Consider the following 20266-nt stretch of genomic DNA (forward strand, 5'->3'; position numbering starts at 1 on the left):
GGTAGGAACATAGCAGATCACTGAGAAAAGGCTTTAAGAGACAACTGATATTCCAGCCCTGACTCTCCAGCCTGAACACAGATGGGAGACCATGAAAGAGATTCTTTCATTTCCTTCCGCAACCAGAGCCACCACCATCCACCTCCTGTGGCTCAAAGTGACTGAAGACTAAAAACAAAACAGTGATTTCCTAGCTGATAAAATTGAAACAAACAAAGACAGACAGAAATAACTAAACTCTGGAAATATAACTGCTTCATCATTTCTTTGTATTTTTTATTAAACTTTTTTGAATTTTTTTTTTAATTCTGCCCAGTTATGGCAATTAAATAGGAAACCACAATTACAACTCACAAACTGTGGCATGAAAAAAGAACACACACTCCATCAGAATTGACACCAAACCCTTTCCATTTTATTCATTCAAAAAGAGTCCAGTGCACAAGTGTCAAATATGAGCACTGGCGGTTTTTTTCTTGGAAGGGGGAAAAAACATTTATTCTGGCAGCGCGTTTACAATTCCAGGAAGTGGTTTTGATACCACAAGATGCAGGAATAGAAACCATAACAAACATGGAGGGCGTCTGTTTGCAAGGCAGGGACGACTTAGTTGGAGAAGATCCCCCTTTGTGCTTAGTGAATCGCCCATCAGTCAGCCTCCCCAGCTGAGTCTTCCCAGGTGTTGAAAGAGAGAATGGAATTTCCTGCATAGATGAAGAAAATTCCTATAGAGCAGTGTGTTTTCTGTATCTCCAACCTTCCCCTCTGCCCCAACGCGAGTTCTCAAGCTTTTCTGGAGCTGCTCTTGGTCACATGACCCTCTATCAGGATGACTTTTTTTTGCTCAAATACATGTGACACCAAGCTTTCTTCTTACACTGCTTCTCTAAGGTCAGATGACAGCATACAGCATCACTGATCCAAAAAGAGCAGTTATTAAGAATGTGGGCATCTATATTCATCATAAGAGCACACACTTTGCAGGCTATGTCACCCAAAGGAACATTTTTTTTTTTTTTCTTCAGTTAATACAGTCCCCTGGGGAGTTAGCCTGAAGTCACTTTACCAAACCTTTTTTTGGTCAAAGTCGGTTAATTTGACAGTTGAAGAACTGTCTCCTGCCAATTGGAAAACTTTGATGCCCAACAATTCAGTGGTCCGTAAAGCAATTAAATGTTACCATTCAGTTTACACTTACACACACATGCACACACACACAGGAGAACTGTGACAGAAGGATTAACAAGGTGAATCTTGTGACTGTTCCAAAAGAAAATTAAACTGCAAATTGGAGGTGTCATATTCAACTATTAAAATGCGGAACTAGTCTGATCCCATTTGATTTTACGATTGTAAGAAATCATGCTTGTTTGGAGGTTCTGGAGTTCATAAAGTTAATTCCTGGGGTACAAAACAGTCTACAGAAATTGATTTGTGTATTTTTGTTGTTGTTGTTGCAATGCAGCCACTTGCTTCTTTGTTATTTTGTTTTTTAAATATGTGGAGACATTGTATACTGTGGCATTCCAAGAGACAATACTTTATAGAAGTAAACGAATAATACCGCTGACTAGTTTTTCTTGCCTTACCCTGGAAAGAAACAGTTTCACACATTTTTCAATCCACATGCAGAGGCGGCAGATGTAAACAGAGGCGTGCACACTCTTCAAAGAACGTGTTACTATTGCAGTGGATGCTGTTTGGCCCCGATGAGGAGGAGAGAGCAGTTTGGTTGGTTGGCTTTTTAGGTTTTACGTCATGGAGATTTTACAACCAGGGTTTTACTAGTTTGTGGCAGTAGACCATCCAATCAGAGGTTCTGTATTTATAAATAACCAACGTGGGCTTGTGCTCTCCAATTAGGCAACTCACTATCTTAGGGTCTGATACCAGCTTTCAGAGAGCTCTGCTAAATTTCACAGACTCTGTTCTAGGGGGCAGTGGGGGGTGGGAACAGGACCTATTAGCAGAGCTCTTTGCATGCTTCGGAACTGACGCCTGACTATCTAAGCTATTGCAAGACTCCACTTTTCCTTGGATATGTGGATCCCTTAATCCCCCTCCCCTGAAGAATCTTAATCACCAGGCCTCCATCAGACTATCACCCAGTGACCAGGGACCTTTACTGAAAAGGTGAGGAGGGGCTATTGCCTGAAATGCATGTTTAAGGTTCTTGATGATTATTGTCAACCTCTATGAACCAACACTTAAGCCATGAGCAAAGAGACAGGTATCTTTTCTTTTTTAAATCTGCGAAGGCTTAAAGAATAAACAACACGTCCGATGCTAAAGTAAGAAATCAGCCCCGTGTTGGCACAGTTCTCATCAGAATATTGCACCCAGTGTCAACTAATGCTAGAAGCTTCAAACTGTATAAATTTAAATGTATTTGTGTATTATAAAAATAAAGATAAACATATACATATTTTACACTAGTTATGGAACAGCAATGAATGGTCAGTCGATCCCTCTTTCACATTTAACAGAACTGAAATCTGAGTGCTCTGAATACTGCCACCTGTACTGGAATTATGGCTTATATGTGCACAGAAAAAAAAAAAAATCCCTGAGAAGCCATTCGACTTTATTATTTTTTCTTTTCTTCAAGTAGCGCTCTCCTTGGAGGATCACAGTTCTGAGGTTCAGGTTGTCAAACATTTGCTCCATAGTCTCTCCCGTCCTTTTCCCCCCCTGCACCCTCCCTGCCTCATCTACAGGCTAGGTGTGCTCCCTCGCACGAAAACACCCTGAACACACATGCACGCGAATTCACAGAACACGCCTGGGAGTGTGAGGGTTTGCCAGGTACAGAAGATGGTCCAGGTGCATTCTGATGCTATTCTCTCCATGGAAATCCCACAGCCGTAGAAGTCACTGGTTTCTGTGCTTTTCCCCAGCGTTCTTCCTATGTGGATAGATGAGAAGAAAGCACAGAAATGAACAAGGGAAACAGGAAATGACATTCTCAATTATGAGAACAGTAAGCAATAATTTTTTTTCTGCCACAGATTTTCATGTCTACTTCTACAGCTCCATGTAAAATGGTAAATGCAGACAACTAATATTCCTACAAAGGAAAGAGGCTTTTTCACTAGAAAACTAGTCAAACATTTCTGTTCATGACATTAAATTCAGACATAAAGCAAGAACTAGATGAATTAGCCATAACTACAAGAAATGCTGGGCTGGAAGAATCACAAGCTGGAATCAAGATTGCCGGGAGAAATATCAATAACCTCAGGTATGCAGATGACACCACCCTTATGGCAGAAAGTGAAGAGGAACTCAAAAGCCTCTTGATGAAACTGAAAAGAGGAGAGTGAAAAAGTTGGCTTAAAGCTCAACATTCAGAAAACGAAGATCATGGCATCTGGTTCCATCACTTCATGGGAAATAGATGGGGAAACAGTGGAAACAGTGTCAGACTTTATTTTTTGGGGCTCCAGAATCATTGCAGATGGTGATTGCAGCCATGAAATTAAAAGACACTTACTCCTTGGAAGGAGGGTTATGACCAACCTAGATAGCATATTGAAAAGCAGAGACATTACTTTGCCAACAAAGGTCCGTCTAGTCAAGGCTATGGTTTTTCCAGTGGTCATGTATGGATGTGAGAGTTGGATTGTGAAGAAAGCTGAGCACTGAAGAATTGATGCTTTTCAACTGTGGTGTTGGAGAAGACTCTTGAGAGTCCCTTGGACTGCAAGGAGATCCAACCAGTCCATTCTGAAGGAGATCAGTCCTGGGTGTTCTTTGGAAGGAATGATGCTGAAGCTGAAATTCCAGTACTTTGGCCACCTCATGCAAAGAGTTGACTCATTGGAAAAGACTCTGATGCTGGGAGGGAGGGGGCAGGAGGGGAAGGGGACGACAGAGGATGAGGTGGCTGGATGGCATCACCGACTCGATGGACATGAGTTTGAGTGAACTCCAGGAGCTGGTGATGGACAGGGAGGCCTGGAGTGCTGCAATTCATGGGGTCACAAAGAGTCGGACATGACTGAGCAACTGAACTGAACTGAACCTATCTACTGTAATTTCACAGCTTAACTAAGAACCCTGAACTCCAAACACAGCACTGTTCCTTTTCACGAAGCACACACAGACACACTAAATAACTCCCTACAAGTAGGAATATATACTAAAACGTGAGAATGAGTGCCAAGATTGAAAGCATGATTTTACTTAAATACTGTCAAACTAAAACCTGGAGTTAGATGAACAGAAAATGAAGAAGCTGCTGCATCACCAGCTAATTAAAGTTTAAAGTTTAGTTGCTCAGTCGTGTCCGACTCTTTGCGACCCCATGGACTGTAGCCTACCAGGCTCCTGCACCCATGGGATTTTCCAGGCAAGAATACTGGAGTGGGTTGCTATTTCCTTTTCCAGAGGATCTTCCCAACCCAGGGATCGAACCCAGGTCTCCCATACTGTAGGCAGAGGCTTTACTGTCTTTAAACAAAGTGGTGTTCAATTCAGATAACATAGTTAGATGAAAACGTGTGAGATGCTCCCATCCCTTATTTTAGCTTTCCTGTAATGATGCATGACGTGATGTCTTTCAAACTGCTTGGCAACATTTAATAAAATAGATCCACTTCCACTACCCTCCACCCTGCGTCTCTTTTTCGAAACTATTTATTTGGCTGCATCCAGTCTTAGCGGCAGCAGGTGAGATCTTCAGTCTTTTTTGCAGCATGCAGGATCTTTAGCTGTGGCATATGGGATCTAGTTCCCTGACCAGGGATTGAACTTGGGCCCCCTGCATTGGGAGCGTGGAGGCTTAGCCATTGGACCACCAGGGAAGTCGCTGGCATCCCTCTCTTAATACTGCCTGACTTTCTGGAAACTGATAATTTAGTATCTACCTAACACACAAGAATCGGCTGGGAGCATAGGATCAATAATGTCACCAAAAATAAGCACCTTCTAGTCACTAAGTACTTACTACACGCCAGGAATGGCTGCCTTCACCATAGTGCATTATTTGATTAATCCTTAACTCTTAAAGCTCTAGCAGGTAGGCTCTGCCTTCACCAAAAAGGAAGCTAAGTTTCCAAGAGGTTAGATAACTTCCCCAAGGGCACACACCAGTGAACAGCAGGGTCAGGCCTTTAAAGAGGGTTATTTGACTCCTAGGTATGCTTGACAGCAAAAAGCAAGGCTGGAGCATGTGGGGCCCTCCGGGTAGTATCATGTTTCTTTGGCCCTGAGCCATGGGGACTTTCAGAAGGCCTGTTAATATAGTCAGCTTTTCAGCAGAGAAGGTTTTGAAAACTGCCTCAAAATCAAGTAACCATGCATCGAAGTGTAAAGAGGACGGCAGGGTGAAAACACCACTCCAGCCAAGCAGTTAACTCTGGTGCAGCGAGTTCTGGCTTCATGTGGGGGAGGTGCTACGTCTTGTTTTTCTTACCGAATCCAACAAATATGGAGAAACACAGACAGTTGTGTCTGGCCGCCTGCTCCCCTGGGCCACACGTAAGACTGAGAAACAGAAGAATACGTAATCAAGGGCACCCAGAGGGAATATTCCAGTGTTCAAGGGAGAAAAAGGAAACCCAGTCTGAACATTTTTCCACATGGATATCATTTTTCTTGTTTGGGTGCTGAGGGAGAGAGAAGAGCTGTCAATCGCTAACCGGCACCCCCACCCCTACCCCACCACCTCTCTTTGCTCTTCCATCTCGAACTCGATCTCATCCGACAAGATCCACCTCAAACGCTACCTCCTGGGGTTCTTCCCAATTCTCCAGCAGGGTTCTTTCTTCTCTGTCCACAGGACTTAGTCGAGGCACCTGTCATTGCAGGTATCACATTTTAACTGAAATTAGACACAGGTTTCTCTGGTTGTATCTTTGGTTCCCATTCTCCCCAGGAAGGCTTTTATATTCCTGATTTGATTCTTAGATCCTGTTGTTTTTGTACTGTCAACACGTGGCACAGTGCTTGTTACTGTTCAACTGATAAGTCACGTCTGACTCTCTGCGACCCCAGGGACTGCAGCAAGCCAGTCCTTCGCTGTATCTTCACTATAGTCCTTCACCATCTCCCAGAGTTTGCTCAAATTCATGTCCATTGAGTCAGTGATGCTATCTAACCATCTCATCCTCTGCCACCCTCTTCTCCTCCTGCCCTCAATCTTTCCCAGCATCAGGGTATTTTCCCAATGTGTTGGCTCTTCGCATCAGGTGGTCCACGTATTGGAGCTTCAGCATCAGTCCTTCCAATGAACATTCAAAGCTGATTTCCTTTAGGATTGACTGGTTGGCTCTCCTTGTAGTCCCAAGGGACTCTCAATAGGCTTCTCCAACACCACAGCTTAAAAGCATCAATTCTTCCAGCTTTGTTTATAGTCCAACTCTGACATCCATACATGACCACTGGAAAAACCATAGCTTTGATGATAACAGACCTTTGTTGGCAGAGTGACGTCTCTGCTTTTTAATATGCTGTCTAGGTTTGTCATAGCTTTCCTTCCAGGGAGCAAACATCTTTTAATTTCATGGCTGCAGTCACTGCCCAAGAAAATAAAGTCTGTCACTGTTTCCATATTTTCCCCTACTATTTGCCATGAAGTGATGGAACCAGATGCCATGATCTTAGTTTGTTTTTTTTTTTTTAATGCTGAGTTCTAAGTCAACTTTTTCATTGTCCCCTTTCACCCTCATCAAGAAGCTCTTCAGTTCCTCTTCACTTTCTGCCATTAGGCACAGTGGCCTCGTGGAGGGCAAATACTCAACAAAGATTTGATGAGTGAAGGAGGAATAGGATGTCATGAGAAAGTCTCAGGCAAAAGACAGCCATGCTATAAGAGGGGCAGATGAGAAGGGTGGAGGAGATGAGAAGGAAAGAGGGGCTGAGCACAGTCAGAAGGGCTGCTGTTGGTTTCTCAGGGGAGGGGACACACGGCCCGGGTCACAGGGATGATGGGGTGTCATCAGGTAGGAGAGAAGGGGTGGCACCTGGCCGTGGACTGAGAGCAGGCCAGAGGCCAGGTGTGGCTGACCCTTCACAGTAAGGGAGTGTCACGTGTCAGAAGCGGGGCTGGGGTTGGCTTGGGAAGCCTTGTGGGTCTTGCCCAGGATTTTGAACTTGAACCATAATCACCAGGAAGCCATTCAAGGCTTTGCAATAGGGAGCAAGGTGATGGGGGTCTGCTGTTGAAAGATCCTATTGGTTTCAACGACAAAATGACCAGCAAGGGGGAGGCAGGTTGAGATACCCACAGGGATCTTGGCAGAGACAGGACGACTACAAAGCACGGGTCGTGGATAGAGCTCAACGGCCAGCTTCACTCATTCAAGACACGCTGATGTGGGAAGGTTCTGCACGTAAACTCGGGGAGCTGAATAGATGGAAACGATTCCTTAAAAAAATAAGATGCACTGACAAGGTGGACGGCCGAGTATGGGAAGAGGGGGAGAAGAGTGAACAGACCCCCCCGCCGACCCCCAGCCTGGCAGTGGGTGCAGGGTGAGGCCATCCCTGGAGACGGGAGGCACAGACCCCGAAGGGCTCTGGGGTGGAGGGCACAATGCACACCTATGGAGACCCTGGCACATCCAGGGGAGCTGCCACGTAGCCCACAAATCCCACAGGAGAAAGGAGAGGTCAGCGTGGGAGGCTTGACCCCAAATCCTCCCAGGTCACAGAACCTGCCCTTCCTGGGGTGTGACAGTGCACTCAGGGTATTTAAGAGCTTAGGCTGAAGTGATGCCATATCATGTTGTATTAAGCAGCTCTTTTCTGTCCACTGACGCTTTGCTCACCCTGGAGGGGCGGCCCCTTCCCAGCATCAGCCAGTTAGTTTCCAGAGACAGTCAACCACTCAGATGCAAGCGTGTGCTTCTCAACTCCACACCAGGGGATCCAGAGTCCACACCCCCTGACCACGCCCTTTATCGGGAGCCACACTCCGGGCCACTATCCACCTGCCCTAATCACTCCAGGGCCAGGCTCCACATGACTCGGGCTGTCTTTATGCCCCAGACCCTGAGGCAACTGGCCCATCTTACACCTGCCCCCTGCCTTGCCTGCACCTTCCCACAGAAACCACAACAGGGGCTCCTCACACAGTTCCTCCCCCACCCTTGGCCTCCTGACCCTCCAGGTGCTTCTCCCTGTATCCCTGGGTCCCCCATACCCCGCCTGCCCCCTGCTCTAAGGAACTGTCATAAACTGTCTTCCCCCCAGCAGTCCTTTCCTGATGGGTTGGCCTCACTGTATCTCCGCTTTTCCATCCCCACAATGTCAACTGTCCAGACATCGAGAATACGAAAGGAAGGATCCCACCTGTCTTTCTATCCCAGGAACGCACGGTTAGGACACTGACATTACTAACTAGCTGTAGGCGGCCTCACAGAACCGCGTGAACTTCACCTTGACCCCTTCACAGCGGTGGGCAGGAAGGCGAGCCCGCTTTCTCTTCCGCACACTCAGCACACACGCTCACCTGCTGTGCACAGTCACCTCATTAATACACTAGATGGTCCTAGGTAAGTCAGTGAGTGGATTCTACTCAAGCATCTATATTTGGATTTTGAGTTTTTTAAATTATTCCCTTTATAGGTCATCCACAGTATGCATACTAATATTTCTAGTAGAAATAACAGCTGAATTTATTGAATGACACTCAGTGTAAGGAATAATGCTAAATGTCTCCCCTGCAATGGTCTCTAAATGCAGCGAATGACCCCACGGGATGGTGCTGCTGTGCCCTGCACCCGTCATAGCCCCAATGAATCACAGGATTCAAACTTGGAGGCATAACTCCAGAATCCATCAAACAGGCTTGGGAAAATAAATACCAACACTGCTTTTTAAACACCTATTTGCTGTGTTAATCAGCTTGAGCTTTTCCTGATGTTATGTTTCTGCATTACATGAGTTTTTTTAAAAATGACTTTTTTTTCAAAAAGGATCTAAGGTTACTGATATATGCATTATAGTAAATCAGGCAAAAGAATCGAGCAGTTTTCTTATTCTTAAATCCCCAACACATCTTGATTCTGGATAAAGGATTTGTAATCTTAAAGTGTCCAGCTCTTTGGAATCTCTTCATCCCAAACCCATCCTCCCGCCGTTTCCCCCTAAACTCTCCAAGTCCTTAGGAAGCCCTTATCTATTTAAGAAACCCTCTCTGCTTCCCAGAGACTTACCCTTAAAAATTGGTGCTCCTAAAGTCACAGATTGGGTACAGTAAAAATGATGGCATAAGGGAAAGAAGCACTATCTTTTCCACTTAATTGTCCAAGAAAGTATGGAGATACCTGAGCAGAGAGGGAACAAATTCCAGTATCAATGTGGCTGATGGGAGACTAAATAATCAGAGAAACACTGTTCCTCCCAGCCAGTGACAGCAACAAGGCAGGGAGCTGTCTTACTCCTTACAGAGAACAAAACAAATCAATGCAAATCAGTGTGACATGCCCCACAGGCAACTTCCAGATTTCAGCCTCTTTTCCTTGTGAAATATCATCCCATCCCCACCCTGAGATCAGTGAAAAATTCTCCATTGTGATTAAGTCAAATTCATCCATTCCTTAAAAAAAAAAAAAGTTTTTAATCAAGTCCATACTAACTGATCTCAGTGCATTTAAACATACTTTGCCCATCTAGTAAGATAAAGACCACAGAATCTTCTTCATTCTACTTTTTACAAAAGCTTATTTGAATTGGTCTTCAATATCCTTGTCTTAACAATATAACTGCCAAAATTCCTATGCAAAGTAATCATTCTACATTGGAGAATACTTGCAAACAGTAAGTAGCGGGAATCTGACTCAAATTGGAATGTTCCAGTATACAGGCAATAATCCAAGTTTGAAATGCAGTCTGAGCCTTGTCTTTTATTATCAGGAGACCACATGGAAGAATGTAAGTTGCACTCCAGTTTTTTTTTTTTTTTAATTAATAATTTTTATTTTATACAATATTGTGTTAGTTTCAGGTATACAGAAAAGTGATTCAGTTTTACATGTACATATATTGATTCTTTTCCCATTTAGGTTATTACAGAATAGTAAGTAGAGTTCCCTGTGCTCTATATAGTAGGTCCTTGTTGGTTATCTGTTTTAAATATAATAGGGTGTATATGTCAATCCCAAGCTCCCAATTTATTTGTATTCTGCAACTTCACTGAATTCATTGATGAGCTCTAGTAGTTTTCTGGTAGCATCTTTAGGATTTTCTGTGTAATATCATGTTATCTGCAAATAGTGACAGTTTTATTTCTTCTTTTCATAGTTGGATTCATTTAATTTCTTCTCTGATTGCCATGGCTAGGACTTCCAAAACTATGTTGAATAATAGTGGCTTGTCTTATTCCTAATCTTAGAGGAAATGCTTTCAGTTTTTTGGTACCACTGGGTGGCATTGTGAATGGCTGCTGCAAAACCTTCCTGTTCCATTCTATGTTTGAGTCCTGTGCCTCAAAAACTAACCATGCCTCTTCAAATAAGGAAAGCCCCCTTGTCATTTCCTGCATGGTGAATCTATCCAGTTCTTCAGTTACTACTTCTTCCTCTTGTCTCTATTCAGCCCTTCTCTGGACCTCCAACTCCATCAGATCTTCATTACTGAGTTCTTCGTGTTGCACAGCAGGAAGTTCAATGAAGTCATCCTCTTACAGATCTAGCTTGAAATAAAGATGCTGTACTACCGCACTCTGTACAGTGAGTGCTAGTCGCTCAGTCGTGTCCGACTCTTTTCGACCCCACAGACTGTAGCCCGCCAGGCTCCTCTGTCCATGGGATTTCCTGGGCAAGAATACTGGAGTAAGTAGCCATTCCCTTCTCCAGGGGATCTTCATGACCCAGGAATTGAACCCATATCTCCTGCATTGCAGGCAGATTCTTTACCACTGAGCCAACGGGGAAGCCCTGCTCTTCGTTAACCATTTCTTGTATCTTCTCTATCTGTTCCTCCATTCTTTTTCTGAGATCTTGGATCATCTTTACTATCATTACTCTGAATTTATTTTCAGATAGTTTGCGTATATCTACTTCACCTTAGTTGTTCCGGGGTTTTCTCTTGTTCCTTCATCTGGGACTTGTTTCTCTGCTATTTTGTCTAACTTTCTGTCACTGTGGTTTCTGTTCTGCAGGACTGTAGTTCTTGCTTCTGCTGTGTGCTTCATGGTGGATGAAGTTGGTCTAAGGGGAGAGGTGGGCAGCTGTGGGCTCAGGAAGACATTAGGCAGCCTGTCTGCAGATGGGTGGGGCTGTGTTTCCATCTCTTTGGTTGTTTGGCCTGAGTCATCCCAGCCCTTGAACCTATAGGCTGTTGGGTGGGGCCAGGTCTTGGTGAAAAAATGGCAGCCTCCAGGAGGGCTCATGCCAATGAGTACTCCCCAGAACTACTGCTGAGAGAATCTTTGTCCCCACAGTGAGCCACAGTCCCCCCCCCAGCACCTTCACAGGAAACCCTCCAATAGCAGCAGACAGGTCTGGCCCCGGCTCTTGTGAGGTCACTGCATTTTACCCTGGGTCCTGGGGCACACGAGGTCTTGTGTTTTCCCTTTAAGAATGGAGTTTCTGTTTGCCCCAGTCCTGTGCAATTCCTGCGATCAAACCCACTGGTCTTCAAAGCCAGATGCTCTCAGGGCTCTTCTTCCCAATGCCAGACCCCCAGGCTGTGGAGCCTGACCCAGGACTCAGCAGTTTCACTCCTGTGGGAGAACCTCTGCATTATAATAATTCTCTGCTTTTGTGAGTCACCCACCTGGGCGGGAATGGAACTTGATTTGATTGCAATGGTGCCCCTATTCTACCATCTTGTGGTGGTGTCTATATGTGTCTTTGGATCCAGGATCTTTTTTTGGTAGGTTCCAGGGTTTTGTGTTTTGCTGTTCAGCAGTTAGTTGTGATTTTGTTTCCATGAGATGGAGTGAGCATGTCTCCTCCTCCTCTGCTGTCTTGTCTCTGCCTATTGAATGTCTCTCTCATATGTCTTAAGGTAAAAGACATGTCTTAGCTATATGCATAGCTAGCCTTCTAGATCCCGTCTTTTAAATGAAAATCAGTAGATAAATTGAGTTAAACGGCAGTTTTTCAGAATATATACTTTTGATAAAGGAAGGAAATCTCTTTGTAAATGAAAAAGAGAAATATTCTAAGGTATCTAAAAATGAAAGGCAAACAGCAAGCTGCCATTTCCCCAAAGAAGTTCACACTTCCCTTCCAAATTGGAATTTTAAGTATCTCAACCTGAAGAGCAATAAAATGGAGACAGGAATTCAGAGACAAAAGTTCTAAAAATAAATTTATTCTACTTTCTCCTTGCTTTCCCCACTGAAAAAATATTTTTGCTCCCTCTGATCCCTCATGACCAAGGCTCAGTACCCCTTTAATGTCTAGACTAAAGGTCAGTGAGGTTGCCTCTCAGAAGTTCTGCAGGGGAAATGTGAGGGATGGATATGTTAATTAACTAGGTGATGGGAATCCTTTCACAGTGAATGTGGATATCAAATCACAATGTACACTTTAAATATCTTACAATTTTATTTATCAATTTTACCCTAGCAAAGCTAAAAAAAAAAAAATCACTGGTTGCCAAGGGTTAAAAGTGGAGGCAGGGATAAATAGGGGGAGCATAGAGGATTTTCAGGGCAGTGAAAATATTGTGTGTGATACTGCAATGCTGGATCACATCATTCTACATTTTGTTCAAACCCATGAAATGTACAACACCAAGTGTGAATCCTAATACAAAGAATGGACTTCGGGTGATGAGGTGTCTGTGGGACAAATGTTCCACTCTGGTGGGAGATGTTGATGGTGGGGGATGGCGGGTATATGGAATCTTTCTGGACCTTGTGCTCCATTTCACTGTGAACCTAAAACTGCTCTAAAAAACTAAGTCGGGGTTTTAAAATATTGCTCCCTATACTTTAAAAGAGTTCTGAAGGAGGCTGATTTTTCTCCAAGAAACACCATTTCCCTCCTATTGTGCAGTAAACAGAGGGCTGGCAGTGGGGGAAGCAAGTCAGTTCACTGCCTTTAGACAGCACTGGGCCAGGGATAACAAGTGTTCATATGAATTTCTTTAAAAATATCTTTAATACCAACACAGCAGGGAGCAAGGCCATTACTGAAAGTGGCACTAAAAATATTTATTTTCTGCATAGAACCAGGTATTGTATTAGACAGAAGTAATTGCATGTGGGCATGAAATTTCTCTTTGAAATGATGAAAATGTTCTAGGATGAGACTGTGATGATGGTTGTCCAACTCTATAGATATATGAACCGTTAAATAGGCACCTTTTATGAAAGTGTACAGATAAAGCTTTAAAAAATGTATCAGAATCCATATTCTTTAGGATGAGAAGTTTTCAAAACAACCCAGTAGATCTGCTACTAAATGAACTTTCATCTCATCTCAAAGGCAGATATCTTTGAAAATCAGCCCAGGATCACCAGAGTATGGAAATACTCATATTTCTATCTGATAATCAGCAAAGGCACCAAGGAGTCACTCAGATGCTAGGTTTCTCCCTGGAAGGTGAGGTGTAAGTGGACAGGCATTCCATTCAATTCATGTAACCTCTTCCCAATGAAATGCTTCCCAAAGTGACTTAATGAGAGTAAGTCACTCTTTTTTTAATCACTACTTACTCTTTATTTTCTCTCTGCAGGGGAACAAAACAGCTAGAAATTTTTTTAAAATGATAGAATAGAAAGCTTGGAATTCATAAGGAAGATCCAATCAAATAATAGTCATCAGTGGTTTTTGCTTGTAAAGCTCAGCATAGCACCATTAATTTACATGTGGTCCGAGGCAGGTTGTTAATGACCAGTCTTATTTGACCTATAAGGAAGAGGCGTAAAATGGTCAAACAGGGAGTTAGCGATGGACAGGGAAGCCTGGCATGCTGCAGTCCATGGGGTCGCAAAGAGTCGGACACTACTGAGAGGCTGAACTGAACTGAAACTGGTCATAGAGCTTCGAATGCCTCTTTAAAAAATACTAAGATATAGATCAATGACCTACGAATCGGGTGATTATTCTGGCTTTCCTGGGATGGTTCTGGTTGGTGCCTGTCGTCCTGGCATGATTACTAATTTCTCCTGAAGATTAGACTTGCTGGCCTCCCATCTGGGAGCCATGGGGTGGGGGCGGGGGTGGGCGGGAGAACTTCAGTGAGTAGAACCTCCAGCACACACACTCGATGACTATCTGAGTGACTCTTGTTTCTTAAAGCCTAGTGCCTAGCCCTAGAAATTCTGACACCCATGCCTGATCAAGGAAGTCTGATCTTGACCATCGACCTGCGTTTCAGGGGATGAGAGAGTCATAAAAGGTTACTCTCTAGTGACTTGCCTAAGTTAACTGTGGCTGGAGTTGCAAAACCCAGGCACTAACTCCAGTCTCCCCAAGTCTCACTCTCAGGCTCAGACCCAAGCTGTGTGGGCCTAAGGACCATCTGCTGGGACAGTTTTCCTCATTGGTCCCCAAATCTCCCACATTTGGTTCACTGCTGTCCACTTGTAAATTAGAGCCTACACTGGGTCATGCAGGGCCTGTTGGTTTACATTTTGTTCTCCAGGATGTTCCTTTATTTAGAATTGAGAGTTACCCTCTAAACCTACCATCCATTCTATGAGACCCCTTTAAAAGAATCCATTTCAGAACAAAACTATTCACAGAGCTGGGTCAACAGCAGGTCAGTCACTAAAGGTATCCCCTCCAGCATCCCGATGTCTCAGGCCATGAGGCTCTGATTACCCAAGACTTTAAAGCTGCTTGTTCGTATCAGGTACGAGAAACTGGGTAAGAGGGGAGCTGATAGCATTTCTGCAGGACATCAGGAGCCCATGAAAAGACACCGATAACAGCAGCTCAGTGCCACTGTGGTTTCTGAACAAACGGATGTTTTAACTCCGACCTCTATCTTGCCTACTAAATGCCACATAGCTATGACAAACAACAGGTTACCATCTCTCCTGGCTCAGGAAAATCTATACCCAGGCAGAATCTACTGAACAGTCGTTTCCCTCCATCCCAGACCTTGCTGTTTCTATAAGATCCCTTTATCCTCACCCTATCTGTAAGAGAGGGACCAGCGGAGACCAATTCAAAGAATGGTAACATTTTGTTTGGTATGCTCAGGGCAGGGGAATGGTCATTAAATAAGAAAAGCTGTAGAATATGCCTGCTTAGTTACTATGTAATCCTAAGAAGCACGTCAAGGTCTCACAGGGTCAATATACTATTCATATACTAGTGATGAATTACCACTATGTACATGTTAACCTTCAAAAGCATTCTGAAGAGAAGAGCCGAGAGAAGTTTCCCTTGGGTGTTCAGTGATGTTTTCCAGCAAAGATGGATTAGGGATGTTCTGTCTAATGAGTCAGCTGCTTTAGAGAAAAGGGGGCAGCTGTGAATGCATGAGAAAGCCCCTGCAGACCCCCACTCTGCAGACACTTGGAGGGTCGAGAGACATGAGTTCCTATCACACAAGCTCTCAGGAATGCAGCCTGATAGCAAGTTTCTCAAGATGCATGACAGGTCACCATTCTCCAGTGTGAACTTTCCAACCTCCCTACACAAAGCTTAGATATGGGGGGAAAAAGAATTCTGTATGGTCAACTAAGAAGAAAAATGGAAATTTCCTTCATGAATCCTTTGCTGATATCACCCAGATGACCAGGGACTGCTACTTTTCAAGATTTGCAATAGAAAGAAAGGTATTTCATCTCAGTGTAAAAGTGGGCTGTTGGGTTCTTAACACTACAGAAAAAGCCAAACAGATGAGTTAACCTAAATTCATCATGTGAGTTTAATGCTAACATTGTATACGGAAGTTAGTTCACACGGGCATGTTCTGTGTCTTTAAGTCCATTTTGGGAAGGGTGGGGGCAAACCACAGCCTCTGATTGTCAGGACTGATAGAGAATCAGAGACCCGCAAGCAAGAAAGGGGTCTACTTCAGATTTTCTACAGCTTTTCTTACTTAATGAGCTCTCACTGTTTTCTGATACAATGGCAGAATTAAAAGAAAAAACTGCTCTCTTTAGTTGCATTATATCTGCAAGTATACTAAAAAATAGTCATATACTTTAAATGAGTGAGCTGTATAATAGGTGGATAATATCTCAAGAAAGCTATTTTAAAATGCTCTAACTTTTATCAGCAAAAGAAAACCACAAATAACAAAACATGAAAGTTTCTAGTTTGTTGTATAAGCCATGGTTTTGCTATCACCCAGAAAACTAGGTCTGCCCCGGGAGGGGGGCTTTTCAGAGTTTGATGAAAGGTACTTTAACGTGGCTTTTCGTTCTCACAGTGACTGAGGCAGGTCCAAGAGTGAGGGACGGGGGCTATGGGGTCAGAACTCACTTGGAACACGGGCTGATCACAGTTGGTGTGGGTGGGTAAACCAAGGCAACATTCACTCGCTCGCTGCCGTTCTTGGGGCAGATGATCTCTGCCACTCCTTCTGGTCTGGGCTGACTCAGCAACTCCCCTGCAGGCAGAGAGAGAAACATGCGTTAATGAGTGGGGTATACATAGCTTGTATGAAAGTTCTTGTGAGAACCTACTCACAAGGTATCATCCCAGTAGCTTTCAGTGTTTCGTATGCATGTGTATGTTTGTGTCTGCACACCTCTAAATCTGTGCTGTGCTTACTCTCTCGGTCATGTCCGACTCTTTGCTACAACATGGGCTGTAGCCCGCCAGGCTCCTCTGTCCATGGGATCCTCCAGGCAAGAATACTGGAGTGGGTTGCCATGCCCTCCTCCACAGGATCTTTACAACCCAGGGATCAAACCCAGGTCTCCCGCACTGCAGGCGGATTTTACCATCTGAGCCACCAGGGAAGCCCTAATGAATGAGACTTGCCTTCAAAAATGAGACTACCCTGTGACTTCCCTGGTGGTCTAGTGGTTAAGACTCTGCACTTCCACTGCACGGGGCACAGGTTCAATCCCTGGCCGGGGAACTAAGATCCCACATGCTACATGCTATAGCAATTAATAAACACAGGTTTAAAAAAACAAACACAAGTTGGACCACCATAGAGAGGAATCCAGCACTTGGGGGTGGGGGGAACAGGGGAGGTAGGAAGGAGGAGTGAGTCAGAGAACAATCAATCAATCAGAGCAAAACAGGCTTTGTCCTTAGAACATTCTCCACGGTGAGGTGGACAAGCTGCTAACGGTGGTGGTGGGAGGCCACCGTTCCAGACAAAGACAGCATCTGCTGCTATTTTCCTCACCTTCCTTTCCACAGACGGGCTCCAGAGATCTGTATCTAGACATCGCAGCAAACTGAGCCAGGGTCCCTGGAGCCCCAGAGAGGCAGAGCTGCCAAGGAGGCGTTCATAATTACGATCTGGGCAGATGGGAGTCGCGGCAGCCTTGCAACAAAGCCCTGCGTTAATGATCTGGAAGGGCATTCAACTAAAGGTGTGTTATCAAGGTAAACAGCCCAGCTTCAAGCTGGCAAGAGGATTTCCTGGGTGGGTAGGTGTGCAGATTTGAAAGGACCAACACAATGCTCTCTTATGAGTCATGGGAGCCAGTAAAAACAGATAATTCACTTACTGGATTACCACAAGCCCCAAAGGAAATCTGTGTACTCTGCCCTGGTTGGTCTCTCCAACCAGATCATCAAATCCCCCCTAAGACCAGCGGTGCCTTTGGTTTCCTCCCCACCGTCCACTTAACCAGGAGCACCCTGATCTCTCTCTGTTTTCATGGTCAGCATGGTGCTCTTGCTCAGAAAATTTCAAAAAACAGATTTTGGTGGACAATGGTGCCAAATCCCCCTACTTAGAAAGTAAATAAACCAAAGAGACCAATCATATGCCAACTGGGGAAAGATGCTACTGCAAATAAAACACTGACTCTGTGACAGCCATCACTTGTATTACTGATTTGAAATTCTAGGGAACCAGAGTGTATGCCAACCTGTGAGGATACAAACTAAAAATCCTTTGCCTCAAAATCCATATATCTAAACATCTCACCTTCAGCAGAACTCACATTGAGAGAGCATAACCATATCCCAGCACTGAACAGACAGCTGTACATATACCTGTCATTTCCTCTTTACAATGTTACTATAAGGTTTATCCTCATTCTGCAAAAGTAAAAAGTGTGAAAGTGTTAGTTACTCACTTGTATCTGACTCTGAGACTCCATGGACTGTAGCTGGCCAGGCTCCTCTGTCCATGGAATTATCCAGGTAAGAATCTGTAGCCGGTTGCCATGCCCTCTTCCGAGAGATCTTCCTGACCCAGGGATTGAACCCAAGTCTCCCACATTGCAGGCAGATTTTTTACCATCTGAGCCACGGGGGAAGGCTGTTTTGTAAAAGAGGAAGCTAATATGCAGGGAGGTTATGTGATGTACCTAGAGTCAAGCCTAGGCAGGGACTGAATGGGGAATGTGACCTGGGGAGCCCATCTCTGGGGCTCTTCCCCCCCCCCACCCCCGCAAGGTGGAGACTGCTGCTTTACTCCAGAACACATCTTTCGTAGAAAAGTAGTCCAAAAATGCTATTATTCAGTAATGAACTAAGTATTGACGTATTTGTACTCTTATGAAAGACAACTATTTCCTGGTTTGAACATTCTTATATGGCTTTGAACAATATGAATCTAATGTAATTTGAGTTTCTTAACCGAGCTAAGGGCTTGCAGGAGACATAAGGGGTGCAGGTTTGATCCCTGGGTCTGGAAGATCCCCTGCAGGAGGGTGTGGCAACCCACTCCAGTATTCTTGCCTGGAGAATCCCATGGACCAAGAAGCCTGGGGGGTTATGGTTCATGGGGTCGTAGAGAGGCAGACACGACTAAAATGGCTGAGCACACACAACCAAACTAATATAAACACCAAATGACTACAAAAGTTAATTTAGCATCATTTGCTTGTATGGCAACCCACTCCAGTACTCTTGCCTGGAAAATCCCATGGACAGAGGAGCCTGGTGGGCTGCCGTCTATGGGGTTGCACAGAGTCGGACACGACTGAGCGACTTCACTTTCACTTTTGACTTTCATGCATTGCAGAAGGAAATGGCAACCCACTCCAGTGTTCTTGCCTGTAGAATCCCAGGGACAGGGGAGCCTGGTGGGCTGCCGTCTATGGGGTCGCACAGAGTCGGACACAACTGAAGTGACTTAGCAGCAGCTTGTATCATGGATACATGGTATCTGACACCAGCCAGGAAAAAATCTCAAATTATAAAAATGAAAATTAAAAACATAAACATGAAATGCTCTCAAAGTCATAAAATGAACCAAAGTAAAAGTGTGTTACACCAGACTGAGCCTTGGAAGGCATCAGTCCAAATACCACTTTATGAGTCAGAAGCTCTCTGAGTTTAACAGATTTGCTCCAAGTCCTACAGAGAACTTTAAACCAACCAACCGACCACGTACCATGGGGCTACAACTGTCCCAAGAGGATGTTCTGAACCACTCATGCCTGTTAACATCCCCACTCCTGGGCCGCCCTCCCATGCTTCCTCACCTGATATTTTCAGTTTCTACTTTCTGTCCCAAGGTTACTCCCAAGGCTTGAACCTAAACTGGAGATCTCTGGCTTCCCCTGAGAACTCTCTCCCAGTTGGAATTTTCACACAGGCTTGGCTCCTTCTGCCTGCAGCTGCCTAAGAGCCCAGGATAACAAATGCAGACGGTAAGCCCCTACCCTGGCTTCCCCGATTTCTCAGTGGTAAAGAATCCACCTGCAACACAGGAGATACGGGTTCAATACCTGGGTCTGGAAGATCCCCTGGAGGAGGAAATGACAACCCATTCCGGTATTCTTGCCTGAAAAACCCCATGGTCAGAGGAGCGTGGTGGGCTATAGTCCTAAAAAAGGGTTGCAAAGAGTCAGACACAACTGAACTTCTGAGCCCACAGGGCACAGACCCCCGCCCCAGGCTGCGGTTCCTGCATGGCTGGCTTCCTTGCTGGGGGTACTGCAGGTTTTGGTGAGAAGACCAGTTTGCCAGAGAATTTGAAATAACTTGCAGTTGACTATTAAGCACTGGCTATCAGTTTCTCTAAACCAAGAGCTTTATGCTCCCCGCCCCAGATTTCCAGACTCACAAAGGAAAGGTCTAGGTAACTGATTTTGCTTGGGTCCTACCCCAGCAGCTCTGCCAGCCACTGAAACAGTTGGAAAGTTGAAGGCATCAAGAAATTTCATGCATATGAAGATTTCACTTGAACTGTGGAAGACAGAGCAAGAAACAGAATTGCTCACAAGCTCCAGGACGCATGTGCACTCAAACAAGCTACTGTA

General features: G+C 44.6%; 1 protein-coding gene across 9 annotated transcripts in view; it reads right to left on the minus strand.

The window, feature by feature from the left end:
• Positions 1 to 252: 252 nt before the first annotated feature.
• The window catches only part of MFHAS1 (multifunctional ROCO family signaling regulator 1), a 112812-nt gene continuing 92798 nt past the window's right edge, over positions 253 to 20266 (minus strand). For 2 of the 9 annotated variants that reach the window (XM_086379693.1, XM_086379696.1), the window contains 3 exons: positions 16347 to 16473; positions 9162 to 9272; positions 253 to 2905 (listed from right to left, as the gene is read on the minus strand). In XM_086379693.1, the coding sequence (XP_086235819.1) occupies positions 9245 to 9272; positions 16347 to 16473 (155 nt within the window). In that variant the 3' untranslated portion in view covers positions 253 to 2905; positions 9162 to 9244. Of the gene's footprint in view, positions 2906 to 9161; positions 9273 to 13598; positions 13812 to 16346; positions 16474 to 19732; positions 19831 to 20266 lie in introns of those variants that run through there. The other 7 variants (XM_086379694.1, XM_086379697.1, XM_086379689.1 and 4 more) reach the window with 6 other exon arrangements.

Source organism: Bos grunniens, chromosome 27, assembly GCF_055505025.1.
Source record: "Bos grunniens cultivar Pamir isolate PY7600 chromosome 27, Bosgru_T2T1.0, whole genome shotgun sequence".
In the NCBI taxonomy this organism is placed as follows: Eukaryota; Metazoa; Chordata; class Mammalia; order Artiodactyla; family Bovidae; genus Bos; species Bos grunniens.